Source organism: Tenrec ecaudatus, chromosome 3, assembly GCF_050624435.1.
Source record: "Tenrec ecaudatus isolate mTenEca1 chromosome 3, mTenEca1.hap1, whole genome shotgun sequence".
Taxonomy (NCBI): Eukaryota; Metazoa; Chordata; class Mammalia; order Afrosoricida; family Tenrecidae; genus Tenrec; species Tenrec ecaudatus.
In genome coordinates this window covers 136,139,013-136,161,482 of record NC_134532.1, presented here as the reverse complement: position 1 = coordinate 136,161,482, position 22,470 = coordinate 136,139,013, and the positions used below count along the sequence as shown (strand labels likewise).

The 22,470-nt window shown below is 42.0% G+C and overlaps 1 protein-coding gene across 17 annotated transcripts in view; it reads left to right on the top strand.

The window, feature by feature from the left end:
* Positions 1–22,470, top strand: part of PTPN13 (protein tyrosine phosphatase non-receptor type 13) — a 234,606-nt gene that overhangs the window by 164,937 nt on the left and 47,199 nt on the right. For 8 of the 17 annotated variants that reach the window (XM_075544059.1, XM_075544052.1, XM_075544053.1 and 5 more), the window contains 14 exons: positions 4,198–4,287; positions 4,622–4,729; positions 4,901–5,032; positions 7,753–8,219; positions 10,233–10,379; positions 12,059–12,152; positions 13,272–13,357; positions 13,940–14,102; positions 15,965–16,179; positions 16,282–16,380; positions 17,021–17,385; positions 19,984–20,167; positions 21,809–21,967; positions 22,297–22,468. In XM_075544059.1, the coding sequence (XP_075400174.1) occupies positions 4,198–4,287; positions 4,622–4,729; positions 4,901–5,032; positions 7,753–8,219; positions 10,233–10,379; positions 12,059–12,152; positions 13,272–13,357; positions 13,940–14,102; positions 15,965–16,179; positions 16,282–16,380; positions 17,021–17,385; positions 19,984–20,167; positions 21,809–21,967; positions 22,297–22,468 (2,481 nt within the window). The remainder of the gene's footprint in view (positions 1–4,197; positions 4,288–4,621; positions 4,730–4,900; positions 5,033–7,752; positions 8,220–10,232; positions 10,380–12,058; positions 12,153–13,271; positions 13,358–13,939; positions 14,103–15,964; positions 16,180–16,281; positions 16,381–17,020; positions 17,386–19,983; positions 20,168–21,808; positions 21,968–22,296; positions 22,469–22,470) is intronic. The other 9 variants (XM_075544061.1, XM_075544066.1, XM_075544069.1 and 6 more) reach the window with 2 other exon arrangements.

Here is a 22,470-nt window from a genome sequence, read left to right as displayed (position 1 = left end):
TAGTATCTTCATACAATTTAAAGGGCGAGAAAGAAGGCAACATTAGAGCAAAATTAAACTTCTAAATTATGCATCTATCAACTCTTCTTAAAGTGAGTCCCATTAAAGTGTTATTGGGAATGGTACCAGCATATGTTACCAGGACAAGGTTTGTTTTCACGCTAAAAGATCCCTAGTGGTTCCGTGGTTAATTGCTTGGCTGGTAATCAGAAGTTCTGCTGCTCCCTCAGAGAAACACGTGGCAATCTACTTCCATCAGGAGTTACAGCCTTGGAACCCTGTGGGGCAGTGCTCTGCTTTAAAGGGTACTATGAGTTGGAATAGACTCGATTTCAGTGGTTTTGTTTAGGCTTTCAGGTATTTTTTACAAGTTTTACTGTGGTCGTAGACAATATTTAATGAGAAACTTGTCTTAAGGATGTGAAAATAAGCAATCTTTGGATATTAATACTTATTACATTTAGTAATGACTAAAATAACTGAGCACTGTTTGGGTACTTGACATATCTAGCTGCCTCACTTTCAGAGAGTCATAAATTATTTTTTTGTTGTTGAGAGTCATACATTCTATTCAACCTTCCTTGAACTCTACAAATACTTCTTCATTTTACTTGGGTTTTCATGCAACTATACACACTCTGGTAGTTCCACCTCCAACTTATTTCCAACTGATGAGAGTCGTGTTGGCAGCATAGTGGTGAGGTGCTGAGCTGTTAAGGGCAAGGTCAGCACTTTGAAACCACCAGCTGCTCCTTGGGAGAAATATGAGGCTTTTTTCTCTAACCCACAGGGACAGGTCAGCACTGTCCTATGGGATTGTTATGAGTTGGAATCATCTCTATGGCTGTGCATTTGGAGTTTTGCTATGTAAAGAGAAGACCAAGATAAACAGAAACTAAGCATGTACCCGGACCTGTCTATAGCATCCACCTGCACACCAACACCCTTTCTTCCTTTTGTCCTCCCGTCATAAGTCCCATCTCATCATCAGGGATGCGGAGGGCATGCTGAGCGAGGTATTCCTGCTGAAAGAGCAGACTGGCAAAGCTTCCTGGCAGTCAAATATTTGGTGAGACCCTGTACTCTAAGCTAACTGATATGTAGCATTTTCCCCGAAATCTTCCCTCCACCTTTCCATCTCAGCTTTTCTTAGTGCCTTATTGGCTCTAACCACCTCCACATCCCACTTTTAAAAAGCCTACCCTGCTTCCTTGAATTCTTCCCCATAACCTCCAGCAGGAAGGAGTTTCCCCCTCTCGTAATTACGGGAGCACTTCTGAGGACCTTTCTTCCAGGCCTGGCTCATGCCTGTAATGCAGCTAATTAGTAATACGACCGACTCATTGCTCTTTGAGCCTCAGGTGGTTTAGCTCGCATTCACTGTGCTAGCAGCTGCCCTGTGCATTGCTTCATTCTGTTTCCCCACAGCGCCCAGCGAGGCACTGGGACAAGAGTGTGGGTCACTGAACACTTTAAAGGATGAGATAACAACAGAACAAATAAATGAGAGCTCAAATCTTAGTGACAAATCCTTAAATACGCAGAGCTTACTCTGTCTGCTAGCTCTGTTTCTGGTGCCATCTTCAAGTCCATTCCATGTTAAGGGCCCACCCCCATGCCCCCGTGACAGAGTGGCACTGGCTCAGGGGGTGTATTTAAGGATCTGTCATTAAGATTTGAGCTGAGGTCTTTCCAGAAGCAGATTGTGCGGTCTCCCTGCCAGTGAACCCCCGATGAGCAGCGCTATGCTTGAGCCCGTTGTTGGAGCCAGGGTGGCCTTCCGTCCATTGGAAGTCATCTTTCTCCCTGACCTGCTCCCTTTCCAAGTATGGTGTCCTCTTCCAGGGCTGGAAATAAACATCTAAAAACATACGGACACACACATTATTAGCCAGGAAAACCATCTGGATAGTACAAAGGTTATAGAGGGGCAGTGGTCGGTGGTGGCATTTTTTATTCTTTAGTAGAATACCTGTGCTCCATAGATACTCTCTGAAACTCTAAGAATACGGAAAGGTTTTATCATTGAGGGCAGATACGTTCTATCTAAAATAAATTGGCTTTGTCTTCAGTGCCCTTATGTGTTAAACCTAGCCAGGTTGCAGCCTTGTCTGCCCTCGGTCCGACTTCGACAGTGCACACACGGGCACCCTGATCGGAATCAGCTCCACCAACAAGCAGCCACTTGAAGCCTTAGTTGGGGGTGAGGAAAGTAGCCAGGCAGAGGCAATGTTTTCCCTGCGCAGTCTCTCCTGCTGCTGCTTGCCTTTGATTCTCCCTGCTCTGCCTAGGAATTTGCTTTTCCTGAGAACACTGCGCCGGAGGACTTCTCAAGTAGCACTGAGTAATTCCTTCAAACCAGCTTCTAACTCCAAGGGCAGCCCGTGCTTAGATATGAAGAAGTGGAAATTCAGACCAATCCTTGTCCCCTAATCATGTTACAAAGCACTTTTCTCCTGGTCGCTCCCTCTTGCCACCTCACAAACATGGTCACAGAAACAATGTACTGATTTCAATTTCTAACCTGACCTCACTTCCTTATTGGGTTAATTTTTTTTTAAGGTTTGGCATTCTGGTTTTATCCATGGTTCAGGACTTCCAACCAGTTGAAACTGGTTTAGTCATTACTGACAAGGCAGAACCAAAATAAGCCTGTTTTTTTTAAAATCTGAGTGAAGTGGAACAACACCTTCATAGGAAAACTGATGGGAGAAATCCCTGGAATGGGAAACTAGAAAGAGGAATAGTGAGCCCTTTCAGGAGCAATTTATGACTAACCATGAATATTATCCTTTCGTGAAACTGAAGGAGATGATTTCTAGAATATAAAGCATCACATATGTATGCAATGCATGTCCCTAGATGCTAAAACAACACCGGTGTGATTGTATATGAGATGATCATGTGTCGACATGTGCAGAAGCAAACCCTGTGTCATGGTGGTTTGGGTGTTACAAAACTGCACAGAAATCCTAAAGGAAATCCTGCTTTACACTTTAGGAAAGCCATCGCTTTCATTTTTACAAGCTACACTATGCTGACAGCCACTCACTGCGTGGAGTCAGATGTGAACATTTAACTTTCAGAAATATGAAAGTGGATCCGCACCACTGTCTTACTGCCTTCAGACACAGACCAGTTTGGGCTATCAAATTCTAATCGACGTTAAATGTGTGCGTGTGTGTTCAAATACTTGATAGGGAAGCAGGTGAACTAACTTTATCAGCATGGCAACTAAGTAACATATTTTAGTTAAAAGGATATTTCTGAATGATTAGTCTTTTTTTAATTAAACCTACATGGAAATAAAATAAATTCTAGTTCTGGTGGTGACATTAAATTTATTTAAATAGCATTTCTCATACTAACTTTAGATAATTTATTGGGCTTTTTATACTAGTTGTAATGTTGAGCAGATCACAAATGTATTCTTTACCCACAAAGCAATATTGAAAAACATGGCTTTATCTGACTCCTTAGATTCTTCCTCATGAGGAATGAATGAAAATCCTTTGAGAATCTAAATATGCTGGATAAGTCTTGACTAGTGGTATTTAAAAACAAGCAAAAAAGAGAAAAAGGTCCAGGTTCTTATTGGTGCTATTTACTCCAGAGTCTAGAACAGCGGTTCTCAACCTGCGGGTCACCCAATTCATAACAGTAGCAAAATTACAGTTATGAAGTTGCAACAAAAATAATTTTATAGTTTGGGGGTCACCACAACATGAGGACCTGTATTAAAGGGTCACGACATTAGGAAGGTTGAGAACCACTGATCTAGAATAGATGAGGAATGGTTCATTTATAAATAAAAAGGCCACCTTTTCATTAGAAGGTGATGTCTGCTGTGACTGGAGAATGAGATGGAAGAAGACTTTAATATAAAGCCCAGTTCTTTCCTGCCCAGCTCAGCCCACCTGCTCAGATCAGTTAACCTCTGGAGGTTTATTTACTCATTTGAAACGGAAATATCCTTAATTCACAAGAAACAATGTTATACCATAGAGTGATTTTATAAACTATCAGTCACTATAAAAAAATGTAAGATGATGGATATATATATAAACATATATATATGTTTAAGTGATTGTAAAACCTCTTAACAAACCTTGTTAATGTTTAAATTGGAATACTGATTATCTTAATCTCTGAACATAGTATGTTTCTTTTTCTTTTAAAATGATAAATTCCCAATAGATGTGCTACACAAAAGATGGAGCATTGTATCCTCACCAGAAAGGGAGATCACCTTGGTGAACCTGAAAAAAGATGCAAAGCATGGCCTAGGTAAGTCGCTGTGAGGCTTTTAATGACCCATGAGAATTCTGAGAGGACAGGTGTGCGGCCCAGGCTTAGGTATTGAGAGACCACTTCTGATGAAGGCACTGCTGCACACCCACGACGCCAACCTCTGCCCAAGCCGCTAGGCAGCGCCAGAGAAATGCCTCCCAGCAGTACTTTCACCATGACTGAATCTGTCAGAGTCCCACCTCACTGTGGCTCCACTGCAGCCATATATGCTGTAGGAAGTCTGTGCATGCCTGTGTTTCTTGCAGGCTAATCCTTGGTGATTGAAAGCACTGGTGTTGGGAAGGGTGTATTAAAACATGTTGTTTCATAGGATTTCAAATTATCGGTGGAGAAAAGATGGGAAGACTGGATCTAGGTGTATTTATCAGCTCGATTATTCCCGGAGGACCAGCTGACTTGGATGGATGCCTAAAGCCAGGTACTTGGTATTTTGGTAATTTCCTAATACTTACTAATAGGCATGAATTTGCAGAGAAGGCCGAAGCAGACTTTAGGAAAAATGGAAATGGTATATCTCAGATCTAGTGTACGTGTCCCTTTCATGTGGAAAATCCTGGATTGATCGGGGCAACCTTCTCTCTTTGCTCAGGGGACCGTTTGATATCTGTGAATAGCGTCAGTCTGGAGGGGGTCAGCCACCACGCTGCAGTTGACATTTTGCAAAATGCACCTGAAGATGTGACACTTGTTATCTCTCAGCCAAAAGAAAAAATATCCAAAGGTAAAGTTGTGCATGCTTATCAGTTCCACATTCTAGTTCACTTTTCGTAAGAGAGTCAATATATCAGCCCACTACACTGGGTTTCCTATTTCCTTGCTGACAGTGTGGTAGGTGTATTCTCAATGTGTTAATTTTCTGCTTACATATAGCTTTGTTATTCGTCACTCCCAAGAGTCTCTGGCTTATTTCTCCCTAGTAATGTATGCACAAAAACATCTCATTGTACAAACCTGATGCCACTGGGGTAAATTTTAGTGTATCCCATCCCTTTTTAGGTCAAGCCATAAATAGAATTCTTTATCATTGTGCAATTATATACGAACTCCTATGTTGATCCAGATTACAAAAAGAAAAGATACACAACAGCAAGTCCGAAACCTTACAAACAAGGCCACACCCTGCTGGTAGCATGCTGTTGGAGGAAAGGCATTGATTGGGCAGAGAGCAGAAGATCCAAGCTTGAGGCTTGCTTGTGCTACTTATTAGCCAGATGACTTCAGTGCTTTTGAGGCAGAGTTGTTTGTGGTTGTTTAAGAAGAAGTCAGTGATCTCTTCCCTCCCATCTGCCTGCCCAGAGTTCCTATGAGTGTCCAGTGGTGGAACCTACTTGTGGAAGAAGTCCTTCCACTGTGTGTGGAGCAGTCAGTCCAGTGAGGGCATCGGGGCATGTGCCAGAGCCAGTCAGCTGCCAGATTCTGCTTCCATGACATTCTGAGCAAACTGCTTGAACTTACTCAGCCCCATGGTGCTCATAGAATTGTGAATATGTGAAAAACTGACCTACTCTCTAAACCAGCGGTTTTCAACCTGTGCGTCCTGACCCCTTTGGGGGTCGAACAACCCTTTCACAGGGGTCACGTGAAACATAACAGTAGCAAAATTACAGTTATGAAGAGCAATGAAAATAGTGGTTGGTGAGTTGTCACAACATGAGGAACTGTATTAAAGGGTCCCAGCATTAAGAAGGTTGAGAACCACTGCTCTAAACCTTCATCCAATTCGCAATAAAAAATTTACCATTTCTTTTTAAAATTTTAAATGGGAATATAAAAGTGCTTATCTTAAATACTTTGAAAATTAAATGAGATGATGCATGCAAATAATGAGCTTATTGCCTGGCGTGTATTAAATAAACACTTGAATGTAAATTTTAGGGTCTTTATTAATACTTGTTTTTTAAGTCCTGTATAAATGCACATGTAAGGTATTTCCATACTGAGAAAATACATCCAAGAACTAGTTAAAACCTAGCTGAAAAAAATGTGTTTAGGTATGAATTTTAGGGACGGCTTTAGGTGGCATAAGTTAGAGTACAACAAACCTGCACACATCCCATGCCACAGAATACGTTCTGATGTTGTAAAAATGCCTTAAGGTGTACACATGTGAGTTAGGGTGCTGCACCAGTTTCTTACATTTTACACAGCTGAGTCATGTTGACTGTGATTTCCATTCTTCACAAAATAAGAAAATCCGAGTGGGATATTTTAAATGCTTGTTTCCTGTGTACAAACACACAAGGTAGGAGAGGGCTGGAAGACACCACCAGTGCCCACCAGAACCGCGCAACCTAATCACAGCCTCACCGTCTTAGACAGCGGAAGACAACTGCAGGTGTAAACGATGTAGCTCATGTCTGTTTCTGGCCATCAAGCGCCCCCCCCCCCCCAGTTAATCTCACCCCAAATAATCACCATTATTTTTGCAAAAGAGAATTCAAACAAAGCAATACTGGGAGAGTAGAGGGTGAGTGGGTTAGTTTCCCCTTTCCCCTAATAAAATGTTAAAAAAAAAAAAAAGAAAAAAAAGAAACTCATTTCCCATGTAAACAAAGCTCTAGAGGACTGTCCTCTTAATTCTGGTTTTAATAGGTGTTTTCTAGAAAATGCATCCCTGCTCAATATACATTGCTGAGTGCCTGTGCTGCGCAAAAACACAGGGCCTCTGCTCTCCTGGAGCTTGTAGTTTATCCCTGGATTAGTATTGAGCGTCCACCTGGACAAATGACACTTTTACTGTTAGGGAAAGCATTAGGAATCCGGGTTGCCAAGGGAACATATTAAAAGGGAGTCTTGCTGTATATAAGGGGCCGTGGTGGCATTGTGGCTTAAGTGTTGCTGCTTAACTTCAAGAGTTGTATTTTAAAGCCACTAGCTGCTTTGAGAGAGAAAGGCGGGACTATCTACTCACATGAAGTTTACAGTCTCAGAGACCTAAGGAGCAGCTCTTCTCTGTCCTACAGGATTGATGTGAGTCACACTCTACTCAGTGGCCAAGGGTTCACCTTGTATGGGGATCAGAACAAACGTTTCTTCCCTGCAGAGAGCTTCATGGGTTATTTTTCAGCATCCATTCTCAATTGAAGCTGTGAATGCTTAGTGCTTGAAGTGTAATTATGGTTAGGAAATCAGGAAAGTCTTTGCAGAGAATGCTATGAAGTAATCTTAGTGAATCAAAATAAGGGCCCTATATGAAGAGGACACACATTTCAGTAGGTGTTGCCCCCAAAACAGCCAATGTCGGAAAGCCCAGGAAGCCGAATCCAGCATTGACTGGGGCCCTGCTGCGGTTCCAGGTCCTCGCTCTGCTATGTGTGCTCTGTTATCTGTTTTGTGTAAAATCTTCCTAACAATCTACACTGGAAATTATGTATGCATGTCATACACGTACACGTGTGTCGCTTAATTTGTTATGCTCACCAAAGGGTTTTTAACTTCTAGTGCCTTCTACACCTGTGCATCTTGCCAATGGAATGAAAAACTACATGAAGAAACCTTCCTACCTGCAAGACAGTGCTGTAGGTTCTTCTGAGGATCGCCACTGGCTACAAGGTACCCTGAAGCACATCAAGGACAGCTCCTTCAGTGTGCTGCCAGGGGGCCTGAGGGAAGGGAGTCTGAGTTCTCAGGATTCCAGAACCGAGAGTGCCAGCTTGTCCCAGAGCCAGGTCAATGGCTTCTTTGCCAGCCATGGAGGTGACCGGGCCTGGAAGGAGTCATTGCGTGGCAGCCCGGCCTCGTCTGTCATATCCAAACCTTCTGAGAAAAAGAGAATCTCTGAGGACAGTGGACGGAGCAAAGCTAAAACACCGGGCATCGTTGATGCAGCAGATTACTCGGATCGTGGCGATTCAGACATGGACGAAACCACTTATTCTCAGAGTCAGGATCATCAAACACCAAAAAAGGCACAGTGAATTTTAATCTCTCTATTTTCATTTAGCACAACAAATAACCACAAAAATATTCCAATGCAGAATACTGAGTTATAAGCCACTTACATATGTTAGGTAGGTGTAACCATTCAGACTTTCTGCTGCTAACGGCTAATGCACGTGATGCTAACTTTCAGAGCAATCAGAAGCTTTAAACATTAACTGCGAAATAGCTGCTACCCTGGGCACTTGCCACCTGGTGGCACAAAGGAGAGAATAATGAGATCATGAATGCTTTCTTACATGTTGCTTTTCCCTTGGATATTTAATTATTCTATTAATAAGATAATTTAAATATCTAAAATCCAAACTGCTCCCAGTACTTACTTCTAATAGTGGGTAGTTGACTTTACTATGGATAGCCCCAGTCTCCTGATGTTCAAAGATTCTGAAGTTCTAAATTAATAATGATATAATAATAGTAATAACGTTGAAAAGTTTACCAAAAATATTTCCTAGGAAAAAGTTCCTAGAAATGATGCAGAGTCACATTAAAATCCACGAGCGGATCTGAAAGGAGCAGTTGTACTCACTGCTCACTGAAGAGATAACCCTGCTAATTGGGGGTTAGCTCCTGTCCATAAATCCTGCTCATTCGCTGCTTGGTGTCCGGTGCCATTGAGGTGGTACCGACCCATTGTGTCCTTTTGCACAACAGAACGAATCACCGCGCAGTCCTATGCCATCCTCACAGTCGTTCCTTCCCTGGACCCCGTGGTTGCCCGCTTGGTCAGTCCATCTTGTTGAGGGCCTCCCTCTTGTGACCAGCCCTCGACTTGACCAAGCATGGCATCTTTCTCCAGAGACCGGTCCCTCCTGAAAATATGTCCAAACTATGTAAGATGAAGTCTTACCAACCTTTCCTTTAAGGAGCACGCTAGCCATATTTCTTCCAAGACGGATTGGTTTTTCCTTTTGGCAGTCCATGGTCCTTTCAGTATTCTTCTCCAGCGCCACAATCCGAATGCATCGATTCTTCTTTGGTCGTCTTTATTCAGTGCCCAGCTTTCACGTGCATGTGATGCGATGGGGAACACCATGGCTGGGGTCAGGCGCTCCTTAGTCCTCAGAGGCACATCCTTGATCTTCAGTCCTCTAAAGAGGTCTTATGCAGCCGATTCACCTAATGCAACTCATCTTTTGATCTTTTGACTGCTTCTTCCATGAGCATTGATTGTGAATCCAAGCAAGACAAAATCCTTGCCAACTTCGACCGGTTCTATGTTTTTGTCAGATTTATGCACATAAGCAGAGTAAACATGAAGCCTCCTCATCCTAAGGTGAGGACTTTTCAGGTGCCATGAAGTTGTTTCTCCTCGTGGTGACCCGATAGGACAGATTAAAACTGCCTCCTAGAGTGTTCTGGACTGTGGTAGTAGCAAGACCATGGGCACGGGGATTGGCACAGGAACTTAGCCGGCTGCCCAGGTGCAGCAGTGACTGTGAGCGTGGTGCAGGGCCGGCCGGGCAGTGTCCAGTTCTGTCGTGCACAGAGTCTCTGAGGACAGAGCCAACACAGCAGCCCCTAAGCACAACAGTGAGCCCAGGTCTTTCCTCCTGTGACTTCAGACTGCTCATCTTTCGGTAGCAGCAAAGCACTTTAACCACTGTGCCAGCAAGGCACCTTAAGTCGATACCTGCCCCTTGGCAGAGAACCATTATTATGGGAAATGGATTTTTTTTCTTTTCCAAATTTGGGACTATGTGAAGCATCAGAAAGATTATATAGAAACCAGGTTTGAGTTCCAGGCTTTTCGCCACCAAATACAGCTAGCTGTTTAACCTAGAACGAATTCTTAGTTTCCTCAACCCTAAAGTATGAAGACATTGGATTAGAAGAACTCTTAAGAGCTCTTCCAAATATCATGTTCTCTGAATTCACTCTACCCTTAGTATTTTGTCTTGGGTTTTCAAAAACATATTGGCCTTCCAATGACAATTCGTTTTGAATCTAACAAGAAATCCTTTTTCTTTTCCCTTGTTAAGGAATCTTCCTCCTCACTGAATAAATGCAACAAAATGAATTTTAAAACTTTTTCTTCATCACCTCCTAAACCTGGAGATGTCTTTGAGGTTGAACTGACTAAAAGTGACAACAGCTTGGGGATAAGTGTCACGGTACTGTTTGACAAGGTTTCCAAATGCTTTCTCTTCTCCCTTTCCAGCGCCTTACTGTTGTATGCCAACTTACTAATTTTGCTCCAAAATGGGACACTTCTCAAATATTCCAAAACTCTAAAAGGGAATCATATCTTTACCACTCCCTTTATTTTAATTGTGTGTGTTGTTCAATTTTTCTTTTGGTTCAAAAGTTGAGACAAACACTACCTGTTCCCCACCCCCCAAAATTGGCATTTCCTTCATCTGATTATGACTTGCAAAATATAAAATGAATCTTTATGCTTCCTATATATTTAACAGCTTCTGCATGTGCATAGAACAATGAAATGATATGTCTTTCACCCATCATGAAGAGTGAACGATTTATTGACACATAGACATATATGCCCTAAAGTTCTTCATAATCTTTAGGATCTTGTAAACATATTTAGGATCTTAAAGTTTTGAAATTCACTAGGAATGTATTTTAAGGTGTTAAAATGTGAGCATAGATTACTTGATAAAATAAAGTGAGAATTTAATGGATGAAGATACTAGACCCTGAATTGATTCAACATCATGTGTTTCATCTGACAGTGAACTCACTGCCATCAAGTCAGTACTAACTCCTACCCACCCCATGGGACAGGAAAGACTTGTCCTGGTGACTTCCCAAGACTGTAGCTGTTTACAGGAGTAGATATCCCATCCTTCTCCATGGAGCCACTGCCTTTCTGGTCGCAGCCCAACGCGAAACCCCTCTGGCAGCAGGACTCCATTGGAAGGATGCTGACAAACACAAAACCCATTTGAAAGCATAGCCTATTGTGATTGCCATCAAATCACTTCCAGCTCTGATGGCCTCCAGTGGGCAGTGACTTGTTGGACGGAGTCTTCCAGGCGATGATCTTAAAGGAAGCAGCACATTGCCAGGCCTCCTTCTGTGACGCCTCTGGGTGGGTTTGAGCCACCAGTCTCGCCATGCAGCCTTTAAACTGTAACCTTTTGAGATGAAAACCCTAATGTTCTAGAACATTTTACGATAAACCTTTCCCTTTGCTTTAAATCCGTTAGGTTTTTAGATTTTTTTTTTTGTTCTTTTGGAGGTTTTTGTCTTTTTTATTAGGAAGGAAAATAAAATCTCTCATCAGCACCATAAAGTCACTTCTCTACCCAGGTCTGGTAAAATGGAAGAAAATATCTTCTGCTTTGACTTGTAGGATGCGCTTTCAGTTTAGTAAATACAATCTGTAGCATATTATTTCATATGCAAGTGAGGTTCAAAGAGTTCGTGGGAAAATTCCATTACTTTTTCATTCAACTCTTCTCTGAACTTTCTGAAGCCCCCTTTTACACTTTGTTGTCCTAGCTATACTGAAAAACTAATTTTGCATGGATGGATTTTGCTTTCTGCTTGCTTATAATGCATGACGTGCAGACTTCCAAAAGATCAACAGTCCCTCACCTAGTCGGGACTGAGAATGTTGTGACTGCTTTAATTACAGTAAATGGATTTGGGCTAAGATGTCCCTGCTCTGACATTTCAAAAGACTGGCTGGAAACATTCTTGGGTATTGAAGTAATTTCATATGCTGACTTGATACAGCTACTTTAGCTGATGCTTTAAATGCATTCTAGATCTCAGATTTGAAAAAGAGTGAGAAAAACATTTTTTGTATTAACACAATTTTATTTTACTTCTTTCTGCTTAGGGAGGTGTGAACACCAGTGTCAGGCATGGTGGTATTTATGTGAAAGCCGTCATTCCCCAGGGAGCAGCAGAGTCTGATGGTAGAATTCACAAAGGTATAGTGTGTGCTTGAATTCGATATGTAGATACCATGCCAATGATTAGATAAGAAATTAGAGAGTTGAGCTAGGTATTCAATTTGTAATATGAAATACCTTTATTACACCTACTCCTCTGTACTGGCACAGGTTGAAAAAGTACAGGTAACTTGTTGAAAATTGACATTAACACAAAAATGATAACCAGATCAGATTACAAATAGAGGATGACTACATCGTTGCATAACTGCTAGCCCACTGAGAATCATGGCCCAGCCAAGTAGATACGTCATCTTGGCCGTCACAGCCATTGTTGCTCTCACCTCTCCATAATATTTTACTACCAGATATTCCGATGGACCAGATTCAAACTAGTTAGATAATAGATTTTTATTATTGCCGTAAATTCAAAATGTCAGGTCCCGAGAGAGACAATAAATGAGGAGTAGGTATATTAAATTATCTCGATGCTATTACAAAAGCTTTCTTTATAGCTTATTTTCTAGTGTCAGAAAATAACCAGACAGTATTTCCACTCATTGTTTGCCCTTGCTGAGAAACAAATTGCCAGAGACTGCAGGAGGGAAAAGGCCCTGTGTCATCAATGACATCTGCATTTCTAATAGGCACTACCAAGGACTTCTCTTAAGTCTACTGATAATTGTAATTCAGTGTATGTGTTCTCATGATGTATATTGATTTCCTTTGTAAAGACATTTGCTTTGTAACTCAAAAAAACAAGCTCACGGCCATCAAGGCGATGCCAACTCATAGTGACCCTACAGGACAGGGGATAGTTGCCCTGTGAGTTCCTGAGACTGTATCTCTTTACGGGAGTAGAAAGCTCCTCTTTCATCCACAGAGTGGCTGGTGGCTTCAAAGTGCTAACCTTTTGATTTGCAGCCTAACACATAACCACCACGCCAGCAGGACTCCTACATATTTGCCTAAAATTAGCCATACATGATGGAAAGCATTTAAATGCCATTACATGTAAACAGTCTGTGACATGATTTTGTCTAGGATTTGTCTGAGCTTCTCCTTAAACATTTCAATGCAAAGTAAACCCATAAGCGGTGAAAGAGCATGTAGAACTTTTGTTATTTTATTATTTGCTTCTTTATGAATTTCATCAAGGTGATCGTGTCCTGGCTGTCAATGGAGTTAGTCTGGAAGGAGCTACCCATAAGCAAGCTGTGGAAACCCTGAGAAATACAGGGCAGGTAATGGATCATTATGGCAGCCTTTCAGGACAACCCAGTAGGACTTAATAGCATGTTAAAATATTGGTCTGATTGAGATCTTTGAGTTTGTTCCTCAAGAAACCACCCCAGACTCAGGTAGCATACTGAGCTTTTTCCTTCCACGCTAAAGAACAAGAACTATGGCAAGAGGTTGTGATGGATGAAGCTGATGTTTGATATTCCCTTTAGCCTTAACATAATAAAAGAGACTGGGTGGGTGGGGTCTGTAATGACATTTTTCTTTTCATTTTCATAAACAGTGACTACTAATTTTACTGTCTTAGTCCAAGTTATTTGTCCAAGTTATTTATTATAGTTTTATATTTCAGTATAATGGTCATTCATTTTAATCAGTCATCTTTTTACAGAGTATAATAAAATTTTGATTTTAAAAACTTTAATCATTTGCTTTTTGCCAAATATTCTTTGCCCTTCTGCCTATATTTTGGTAAGCCAGCTAGTTCAGTTAATGATTTCTACCATCAGTGACACAAAGCCTTGAGATTTATTTATTTTCTCATAATTCATTTTAATGAACAGAGTGTTTGCCTGTCATTTTAGGTGGTTCATCTGTTGTTGGAAAAGGGACAGTCTCCGGCATCCAAAGAGCATGTCCCTGTGACCCCACAGTGTACCCTGCCGGATCCAGATGCCCCAGGTCAAGCCCAAGAAAAAATGGCAAAGAAAACAACTCATGTCAGAGACTACAGCTTTGTCACTGAAGGTCGGGCATTGTGAGCTCTTATCACCTCACCTTGAAATTATCCATGGATCAGTCAAAAGTTATTGTTACGTGTTAGATCACATCTCATGCTTCAGTCTTTTTAATTATTCTTGTCCCTTGTAAAGGACCGCATTAGCCCACATGGAATCTAAAACAGACACACTCTCATATCAGCACTTCTCCGAGTCTGGGGCATTTTTAAGATGGTAGTTCTGAGACACAAATCATTCCCCTTTCCGGGGGCTGCAGTGACTTAGGAATTTATGAAGCTCTAAATCTGCTTGACAAATGTACTGATAACTCTCGCAAACACTGCCTCACAAACCACGTGGATTCTAAGACTTCCTTTTTAAAGCCCACTTAAACAAATGTTTCACAGGTTTCTTTATACCTCTGCAAGAAACAAACAGCAAAAACAGAAGCTAAATATCTGGTTTTCCTACTGTTCTGGAATTGCTATTGTGATTTAACTAAGGCTGTAGTTCAATGTTTGTTTAGTGATTTTTCTTAAACTAATGTTTAGAAAGTGTGTTCCAGTTCATTTATCTCTACGGTCAGTCAGTCACTTGGTAGGTGTTTACCAGTGGGCTCTCTAGCCCTTTGAATCAACCAGCAGGGTACAGACAGTTCTGAGAGATGTCCAAGGCCCCTGAAATGATCCATCCTTCAGGACAGCATCAGACTAAACTGTGCACACTGTGTAACTTGGGATTCCTAGAGGACAGGGTCCCAACTGCCTTCTTAGGTACCAACTAGTCACTCTGGGAGAAGAAGCCATTGGCTCACCAGAGGCTGAGGAATGGGGGTGGTAGTCATTGGTGCGTTTGGTTTATTTGGGAGAGATCAACAGTTTTTCTCTTCATCAAGCACCCCCTGGGCTGAACTAAGTGTCAGGTCCACATCCAGAATTTAGAAATATTTACTTCCAGTAGAAAGAGTTCCAGTGCTACTATTAAATACGTAGAAGATTGGACGACATCTAGAACTCTTAACACCACAATTCTGCCCAACTACAAACTGCTATTGAGAGCCGTCCTCCTCCAGCCATTCTCCTTCAGCTGAACCTATGCTCCAATGCACTTCTAGCACGCAGATTAGTCCTGTGTGATGGAACGTTCATGGTCCTACCCATAGGCTTTGTTCAGTGTTTTCACCCTCGGACCTTCGGGCAGAAAAGAGAGACACAATAACTCACCACCTGAAGCCATGTCTCTGCCCCATGCTTCCAGGTACAGAAGCAGCTCAATCTGGAAGTGTAGTTCACAGTTGTCCCCCACAGCTGCCCTAAAGGTACAGAAGGGGCAGGTCTCTGGTAAAGAAGGGGGAAAGAAAATATTCTTACCATTTGAAAACAACCTTTTTTACAAGTTCATTCTTTGCTTGCTTGACTGGTTTTTAGAGTTCGGTGATTATAAATTAACCTCTGTTACAGTTCCGGTTTTGTTTTGGCGGGCAGGATAGAGAAGCGTGTAGCTGCTCACACTGCCATCTTGTCTCCCTGCTATGCAGTCTCTTAAAGCACAAGGTGCAGAAGCCTCATTCCATTTTAGGAGCCCAGTTTCAGGCCCCCTTTTCTCTTCATCATAGTTCAGTAAATTTTTTCTCAATTTAATGATGCTATTGCTGTGGGCCATCAAGTGGAGTCTGACTCAGTTTAATAATTTTAAGAAAAAACCTGTGGACAAATCAGTTCCCACACTTCATTAACAAGGTTCATAGAATGAAATGGGTGAGTACTGTAGAACAGTCGGTTGTTGCTTATTTATTTTATAATTCCTCTAAAAGTTTACATGTGTGTATGTCGATATTTTCTATAGCATACTATGAATGGTTAATTGTTAAAATATATTTGTTTCCTCCAGAAAATACATTTGAGGTGAAATTGATTAAAAATAGTTCGGGACTGGGATTCAGCTTCTCACGAGAAGATAATCTTATACCCGAACAAATGAACACCAGCATAGTAAGGGTTAAGAAGCTGTTTCCTGGACAGCCAGCAGCAGAAAGTGGACAAATTGATGTGGGTGATGTTATCTTGAAAGTGAATGGAGCCTCTTTGAAAGGACTGTCTCAGCAGGTGGGCACCTTGCGTGTTTCATGATGAGGTGGATTGGCCTTTCGGGACAGGTTCATAATTCTCATTCAACTGTATCTTTGTTTGCATTCATGGCACCCACAGGAAGTCATCTCCGCTCTCCGGGGAAGGTCCCCAGAAGTTTCCTTGCTTCTTTGCAGACCTCCACTTGGTGTGCTACCTGAAATTGATACCGCTCATCTGGTGAGACTGAGGGGACACAGCCCCAGAGCATTATTCTGGAGTCTCTGCGTCAGCTGCAGTGACTGCACCATTGACCGCCCTCTGCTTTGTGCTCAGTCGTGCGTTCAGTGGGCCACTTCACTCCTCTGGGTGCTTTCTACACTTGCCATTGAAAAATAATTACATTTACTTTCTCCTCGCTTTCAATTCAAGAGCTCTCAGATTTCAGGACTGTTTTCCCTAAGCATAAGTAGGAAAGGGTATAAAGCGGTGGGTTTAAAGCAAACAAACAAAATGCCTCTTGATTATTTCTGCATTGTGTCAAGCTGGGAAATGTAATTTTAATTCTGAACTGATTTATCCAAAAAAAGAGGATTTTGTATGATTTTTGGTCTTTTTCTTTTTAGCACTAAACGTTACAGATAAAGAGGTTTGTCCGTTTCCCTTTCTTGGGTCCAAGAAATAGCTGGAAGATCAAAACTTTGTTTTATTTATAAATTCTATGCTGATAGGTACAATGCCGTAACTAGATAAATAATGAAGTAATTGAGGAAAGACTTTGGACTCCGGTTGACAGAGCGGTTACTTTGCCACGCCTAGTGAGCAGTAACTATAGTCAGCGTGTGTCATAGGCGTATCTTTTTCTATGTCTCCCCTGCAGACCCCACTGCACTCACCAGCACAAGTCCTTCCAAACAGCACGAAAGCCTTTCCCCAGCCGTCATGTGCGGAGCAAGGCACCAGCTCAGATGAAAATGACGTCCCTGACAAAAGCAAGAAGCGATGTCAGTCCCCATCCAGGAGAGCGAGTTACAGTGACAGCAGTGCGAGTGGAGAAGATGACTCAGGGAAAGCTCCGGCAAGGTTGGCAGATAAGAGCTGGAGCTCAACTTTGCGTCAGACTCTGAGCCACATGGTGGCTCAGGCACAGGGCCAACATGAAGCATCCAGGAATCACGAAGATGCCCCTAGTGCCATGTTTTACTGTCCTCAGGAAATACCCGGCAACCTGGAAGTCACGCTCAGGTATTCTCAGTAGTATATGCAGCATGTGAAGCTTGTCCGTAACCATGAGAATTCAGTGGGTCTAACTGTGAACTTCACAGTGGATGAAGACCTGATATCTAGCTGTATCAGTAAGTTCTGTGGCCATTCAGCTTGGGCCTTGCTTCCATTATATTTTTAATATCATGGGCAAGATTATCTTTCACTTTAAAGAAACCTATTTAAATAGTGATGGGTGGCAATGTAGGTAGCCAAAATAGACATTCAAACAGGGAAACAATCCTTGAACTAATTACAAGCTTTTCTTTCTTGATGTGTTTTGTTCTTTGTCAGTAGTTTGTTGTTGTTTTGTTGTGTACTGTTGCTTTGTTTTGGTCTGTCTTGTTTTTGTGCATGTTTTTAACTGCAGGTCTGTCTAAATAAGATAGGCTGGATGAACTATCTGGAGGAAAAACAACGGGACCGACAGTTCCGGGGGGACATGGGATAGGGAGAGGTGGAGGGTAAGGAAGTGGTGTTAACAAACCCAGAGACAAGGGAACAACAAGGTATCCAAATTGGTGGTGAGGTGGGTATGGCAGGCCTGGTAGGGCATGATCAAGGGTAAGGTAATGAAGAGGTATAGCTGAAACCCAGGTGGGGACGGAGCATGATAGTGGGACAGGAGGAAAGTTAAGGGAAATAGAGGAAAGAGCTAGGAGACAAAGGGCATTTATAGAGGTCTAGACAAAGATGTGTAAATATGCAAATATATATATATATGAGGATGGGGAAATAGATCTATGTGCCTATATTTATAGGTTTAGTATTAAGGTGATGGAAGGACCTTGGGCCTCTACTCAAGCACTCCCTCAATGCATGAATACTTTCTTCTATTAAATTGGTATTCCATGATGCTCACCCTCCCGACACAACCGCTGAAGCCAAAGCGGGTGAACAAGTAAATGTGGTGAAGAAAGCTGATGGTGCCTGGCTATCCAAAGATATAGCATCTGGGGTCTTAAAGGCTTGAAGATAAAGGAGCGGCCACCTAGCTCAGAAGCAACAAAGCCCACATGAAGAACACACCAGCCTGTGTGATCACATGGTTCCGAAGGGATCAGTTATCAGGCATCAAAGAACAAAAAATCATATCATTGGGTGCACACCTCCATGATATGATTGCCGAGGACAAACAGGTGCATAAACAAATGTGGTGAAGAAAGCTGATGGTGCTGGCTATCAAAAGAGATAGTGTCTGGGGTCTTAAAGGCTTGAAAGTAAACAGGCAGCCATCTAGCTCAGAAGCAACAAAGCCCACATGGAAGAAGCACACCAGCCTGTGCGATCACGAGGTGCCAAAGGGACTAGGTATAAGGCATCATGCAAAAAAAAAAAAATCTTACCATAGCGAATGAAGGGGGAAGAGCAGAGTGGAGACTCAAAGCTCATTTGTCGGCCACTAGAGATCCCCTTGCGGAGGGGTCTAGGGGAGGAGATGAGTCAGTCAGGGTGCAATGTAGCACCGATGAAGAATACAACTTTCCTCCAGTTCTTAAATGCTTCCTCTCGCCCAACTATCATGATCCAAATTCTCCCTTGCAAGTCTGGATAGAGCAGAGGTTTTACACTGGTGCAGATAGGAGTTGGAGGCACAGGGAATCCAGGGTCGATGATACCTTCAGTACCAGGGGTGTGAGGGGCGATCCTGGGAGGGTAGAGGGTGAGTGGGTTGGAAAGAGGGAACCGATTACAAGGATCTACATGTGACCTCCTCCCTGGGGGATGGACAACAGAAAAGGGGGTAAAGGGAGACGTCGGACGGGGCAAGATATGACAAAATAATAATTTATAAATTATCAAGGGCTCATGAGGGAGGGGAGAGCGGGGAGGGAGGGGGAAAAAAAGAGGACCTGATCCAAAGGGCTTAAGTGGAGAGCAAATGCTTTGAAAATGATCAGGAAAAAGAATATACAGATGTGCTTTACACAATTGATGTATGTATGGATTGTGATAAGTGTTATATGAGCCCCTAATAAGATGTTTTTTAAAAAAAGACAGGGAATGGTTTGATAGTTTGCAGACGGGAGGAGCGAAAAGGGTGTAGGTGACACGAAAAGAAGGACTTTCAAGCTTAAAGGAACACAAGGAGTCGTGTGTCTGTATCCGGGGTAATATATGTGCTCATGTTTGCTTGGTGTTCTCGAAAAGGGTGGTTTTTCCCTGTTCTGTCTTCTGAAGCAACCATCAGAGTAAAACTTGGATTCTTTGTTTCTCCATTTGACACAAGTACTTGGCTTTGAGTAACATTGGCTCCCGCCCTTGAGTTAATAAGGACTCAGAATCAAAAAATGGCACCCATCCCACCTTGCTGTTCATACAGCTTAAAGAGTTTCTTCATAATAGAATTTGAATTGAAAATAAATTGGTAAAAAAAAAAGAAATTGGTAAAGTTACCATGTAACAGATGTGAAATTAATTCACTGCTCAGAATCAGGCATAAATTAAGTAGGATCTTAATCAAAATCAGACATGAGTATGTGCTATGATTTGCAAATGCTTCACATTTCCTTGTGCCACATATTTAATACATTGACATTGAAACGTACTTGAAACTACTTTTGCTTCTTATCTTGGTAGTGATACTCCTAGCCCTGTACCCCAGGATGCGACTCCTGAGCAGAGTTGTCAAAAACAGCCAGAATCTTCTTCCTCTAGTTCAGTGGATAGATACCCTACTCATGATGCTTCTGAGCTTGTGAGGCAAGGAGACTGGACATCTTTGAAAAAGGTCTCAGAAAACCACCTTGAAGACATTGAGCTGGTGAGCTAGTTCCTCTGTATTGAAATAAAGCCATATTTACTCATGTAAAATACTTACTACCATCAATTTGATCTTGACTCATGGCAATCCTATTGAAGCTATAAACCTTTATGAAAACTACAAACCTCATCTTTCTCTTTTGTTACGGATGATGGATTTGAACCATCGACCTTGTAGTTACCAACCCAATCCTCACCTGTCAGCTTCACCAGAGCGCCTCAAGTAAAACACAGATACACAGAATTCCTTTCTAGTTGGGGAAAGATGAACAACTAGAGTAGCTTTATATCTGTATCTAACGAATGATTACATGCCTGGTATATAGTTGGCACCGAGGTACATACTGCGTCATTTTTTCTGAGATTTGTCGCCTTGAGCTGTAAACTGGGAGTGCTGGCACCACAGTGGGTAGGAGCTCAGCTGAAAACCAAAAGGTCAGCATTTCCACCCACCAGCCGCTCCGAGGCAGAGCCATGTTGCAGTCTTCTCGTGTAGCCTTTACAATGTGGACTTCAAATGGGGCAGATCCGTGTAATGCCGTAGGATTGCTGAGAGTCAAAATTGACGTGACAACCCTTGAGTTTTTGACCCTCCTGAATTTGTGATGGGGATTAAATGAAAGACCTAGGCATGTACCTCACATGGCACCTGCTACAGAGTGATATACTTGGTACTTTTTTTGTTGTTGCTTATTTCTCAAATTCCCATGAGTTGCTTATTAAACTTGAATCAACTTTTAATATGACTTTTTATCCATCACACTGTTTTCTGAGCCCAAATAGAATCTTTTAAATTGTAATAATGGCCCGAGTACTACAAAAGTCGGCCTTTTTAGTGTTGAAACTTAATTTCAAAGATAATGGTTTTCCTTCGATTCAAAGTAAGCCTTTTTCAGTAATATGTTTATCGTCCAAGTAGTGTTCACTGTTAAAAGTAATAATAATAGTTAGAAAATAAGGGGGAAGATTTAGAACCATGCATAATCTCAAGACCCCAAAAACCATAAACACCTTGGCATTTCTCTTGAGAGTGTGTGTGTGTGTCTGTAGCTAGGTAGGTTTAGGTGTGTGGTCTGTATCTGCATCATCATCATCAGCCATAGGGGAATACAGATTTGAATGATCCTTAGAAATTTGTAAATCTCTACATTTCAGTGGAAATCATTTTAGAAAAAAAACACTTTGTACTTAAATAAATGGAGGGATTACATGGAACCACCCCATGACTTCATATTTTACTAACAGCTTCTATTTTGGTGCTTTAGAAATATGTGAAGCCTTTTTCCTGAAAGAAAATGCTCTTTAATCATAAAGAACAGCCGTACTATGGCTTTGTTTGTCCAAAAAGTGCAAGAAGAGGTCCCTGAGTAATTCCCATCTCAGGAAACGCAGGATGTATTGAAGCCCATCGATGGGTACTGAGCGATGCATCTCAGTAGCAATGGGATCTACATGGGTGGCATTCTACCCAGAGTTGGACTGACCTGGCTTCCTCCTTTGCACGAGTTAATTACCTCTTTGGCATCAGTTCCCTCCCCTGTAGGTAAAAGGAAATTATAGTACTCTGCCTGGATGCCTATATGTATGTCTACCTGCCTGGCAGAGCAGACAACCTAAAGAAATTACTGTTTCCTTCCCTTAGGAAGTAGAGCTCCTCGTTACCCTAATTAAATCTGAAAAGGGAAGCCTGGGTTTTACAGTCACCAAAGGAAACCAAAGCATCGGCTGTTACGTTCATGATGTCATTCAGGATCCCGCCAAAAGTGACGGAAGGTTAAAACCTGGGGACCGCCTCATAAAGGTGAGCCACTTAAATTTCCTTTTAATTCTTGAAATTCCCTCTGACCTCAATCGAAGTAGAGAACAACCTACCCTGAATGTCAGATGCAGGGAGTTTCTTAAATTAGTGAGAGGATAAATTTCTCTTATTAGCAAAGTAAGTTGGATTTGTTAGGTGCTTTACATTTTTGTCACATTGGGCTTCTGAATTCCACAGTAAAGGGCTAGCAGGAGATACAGGCATTTCTTTTTCAGTCTCCTACTCACTAACATATATAAAATGTTAGGAAGATAAAATCATTCTCTGTTTTAGAAACTGTAATCCTACTTTGACCCATTCTCATTTTTTAGGTCAATGATACAGATGTTACCAACATGACTCACACTGATGCAGTAAACCTGCTCCGAGCAGCACCAAAGACTGTCCGGTTAGTGCTCGGCCGAGTTCTCGACTTACCCAGGATGCCAGTGTTGCCTCATTTGCTGCCCGATGTTACCCTAACATGCAACAAGGAGGAGTTGGGT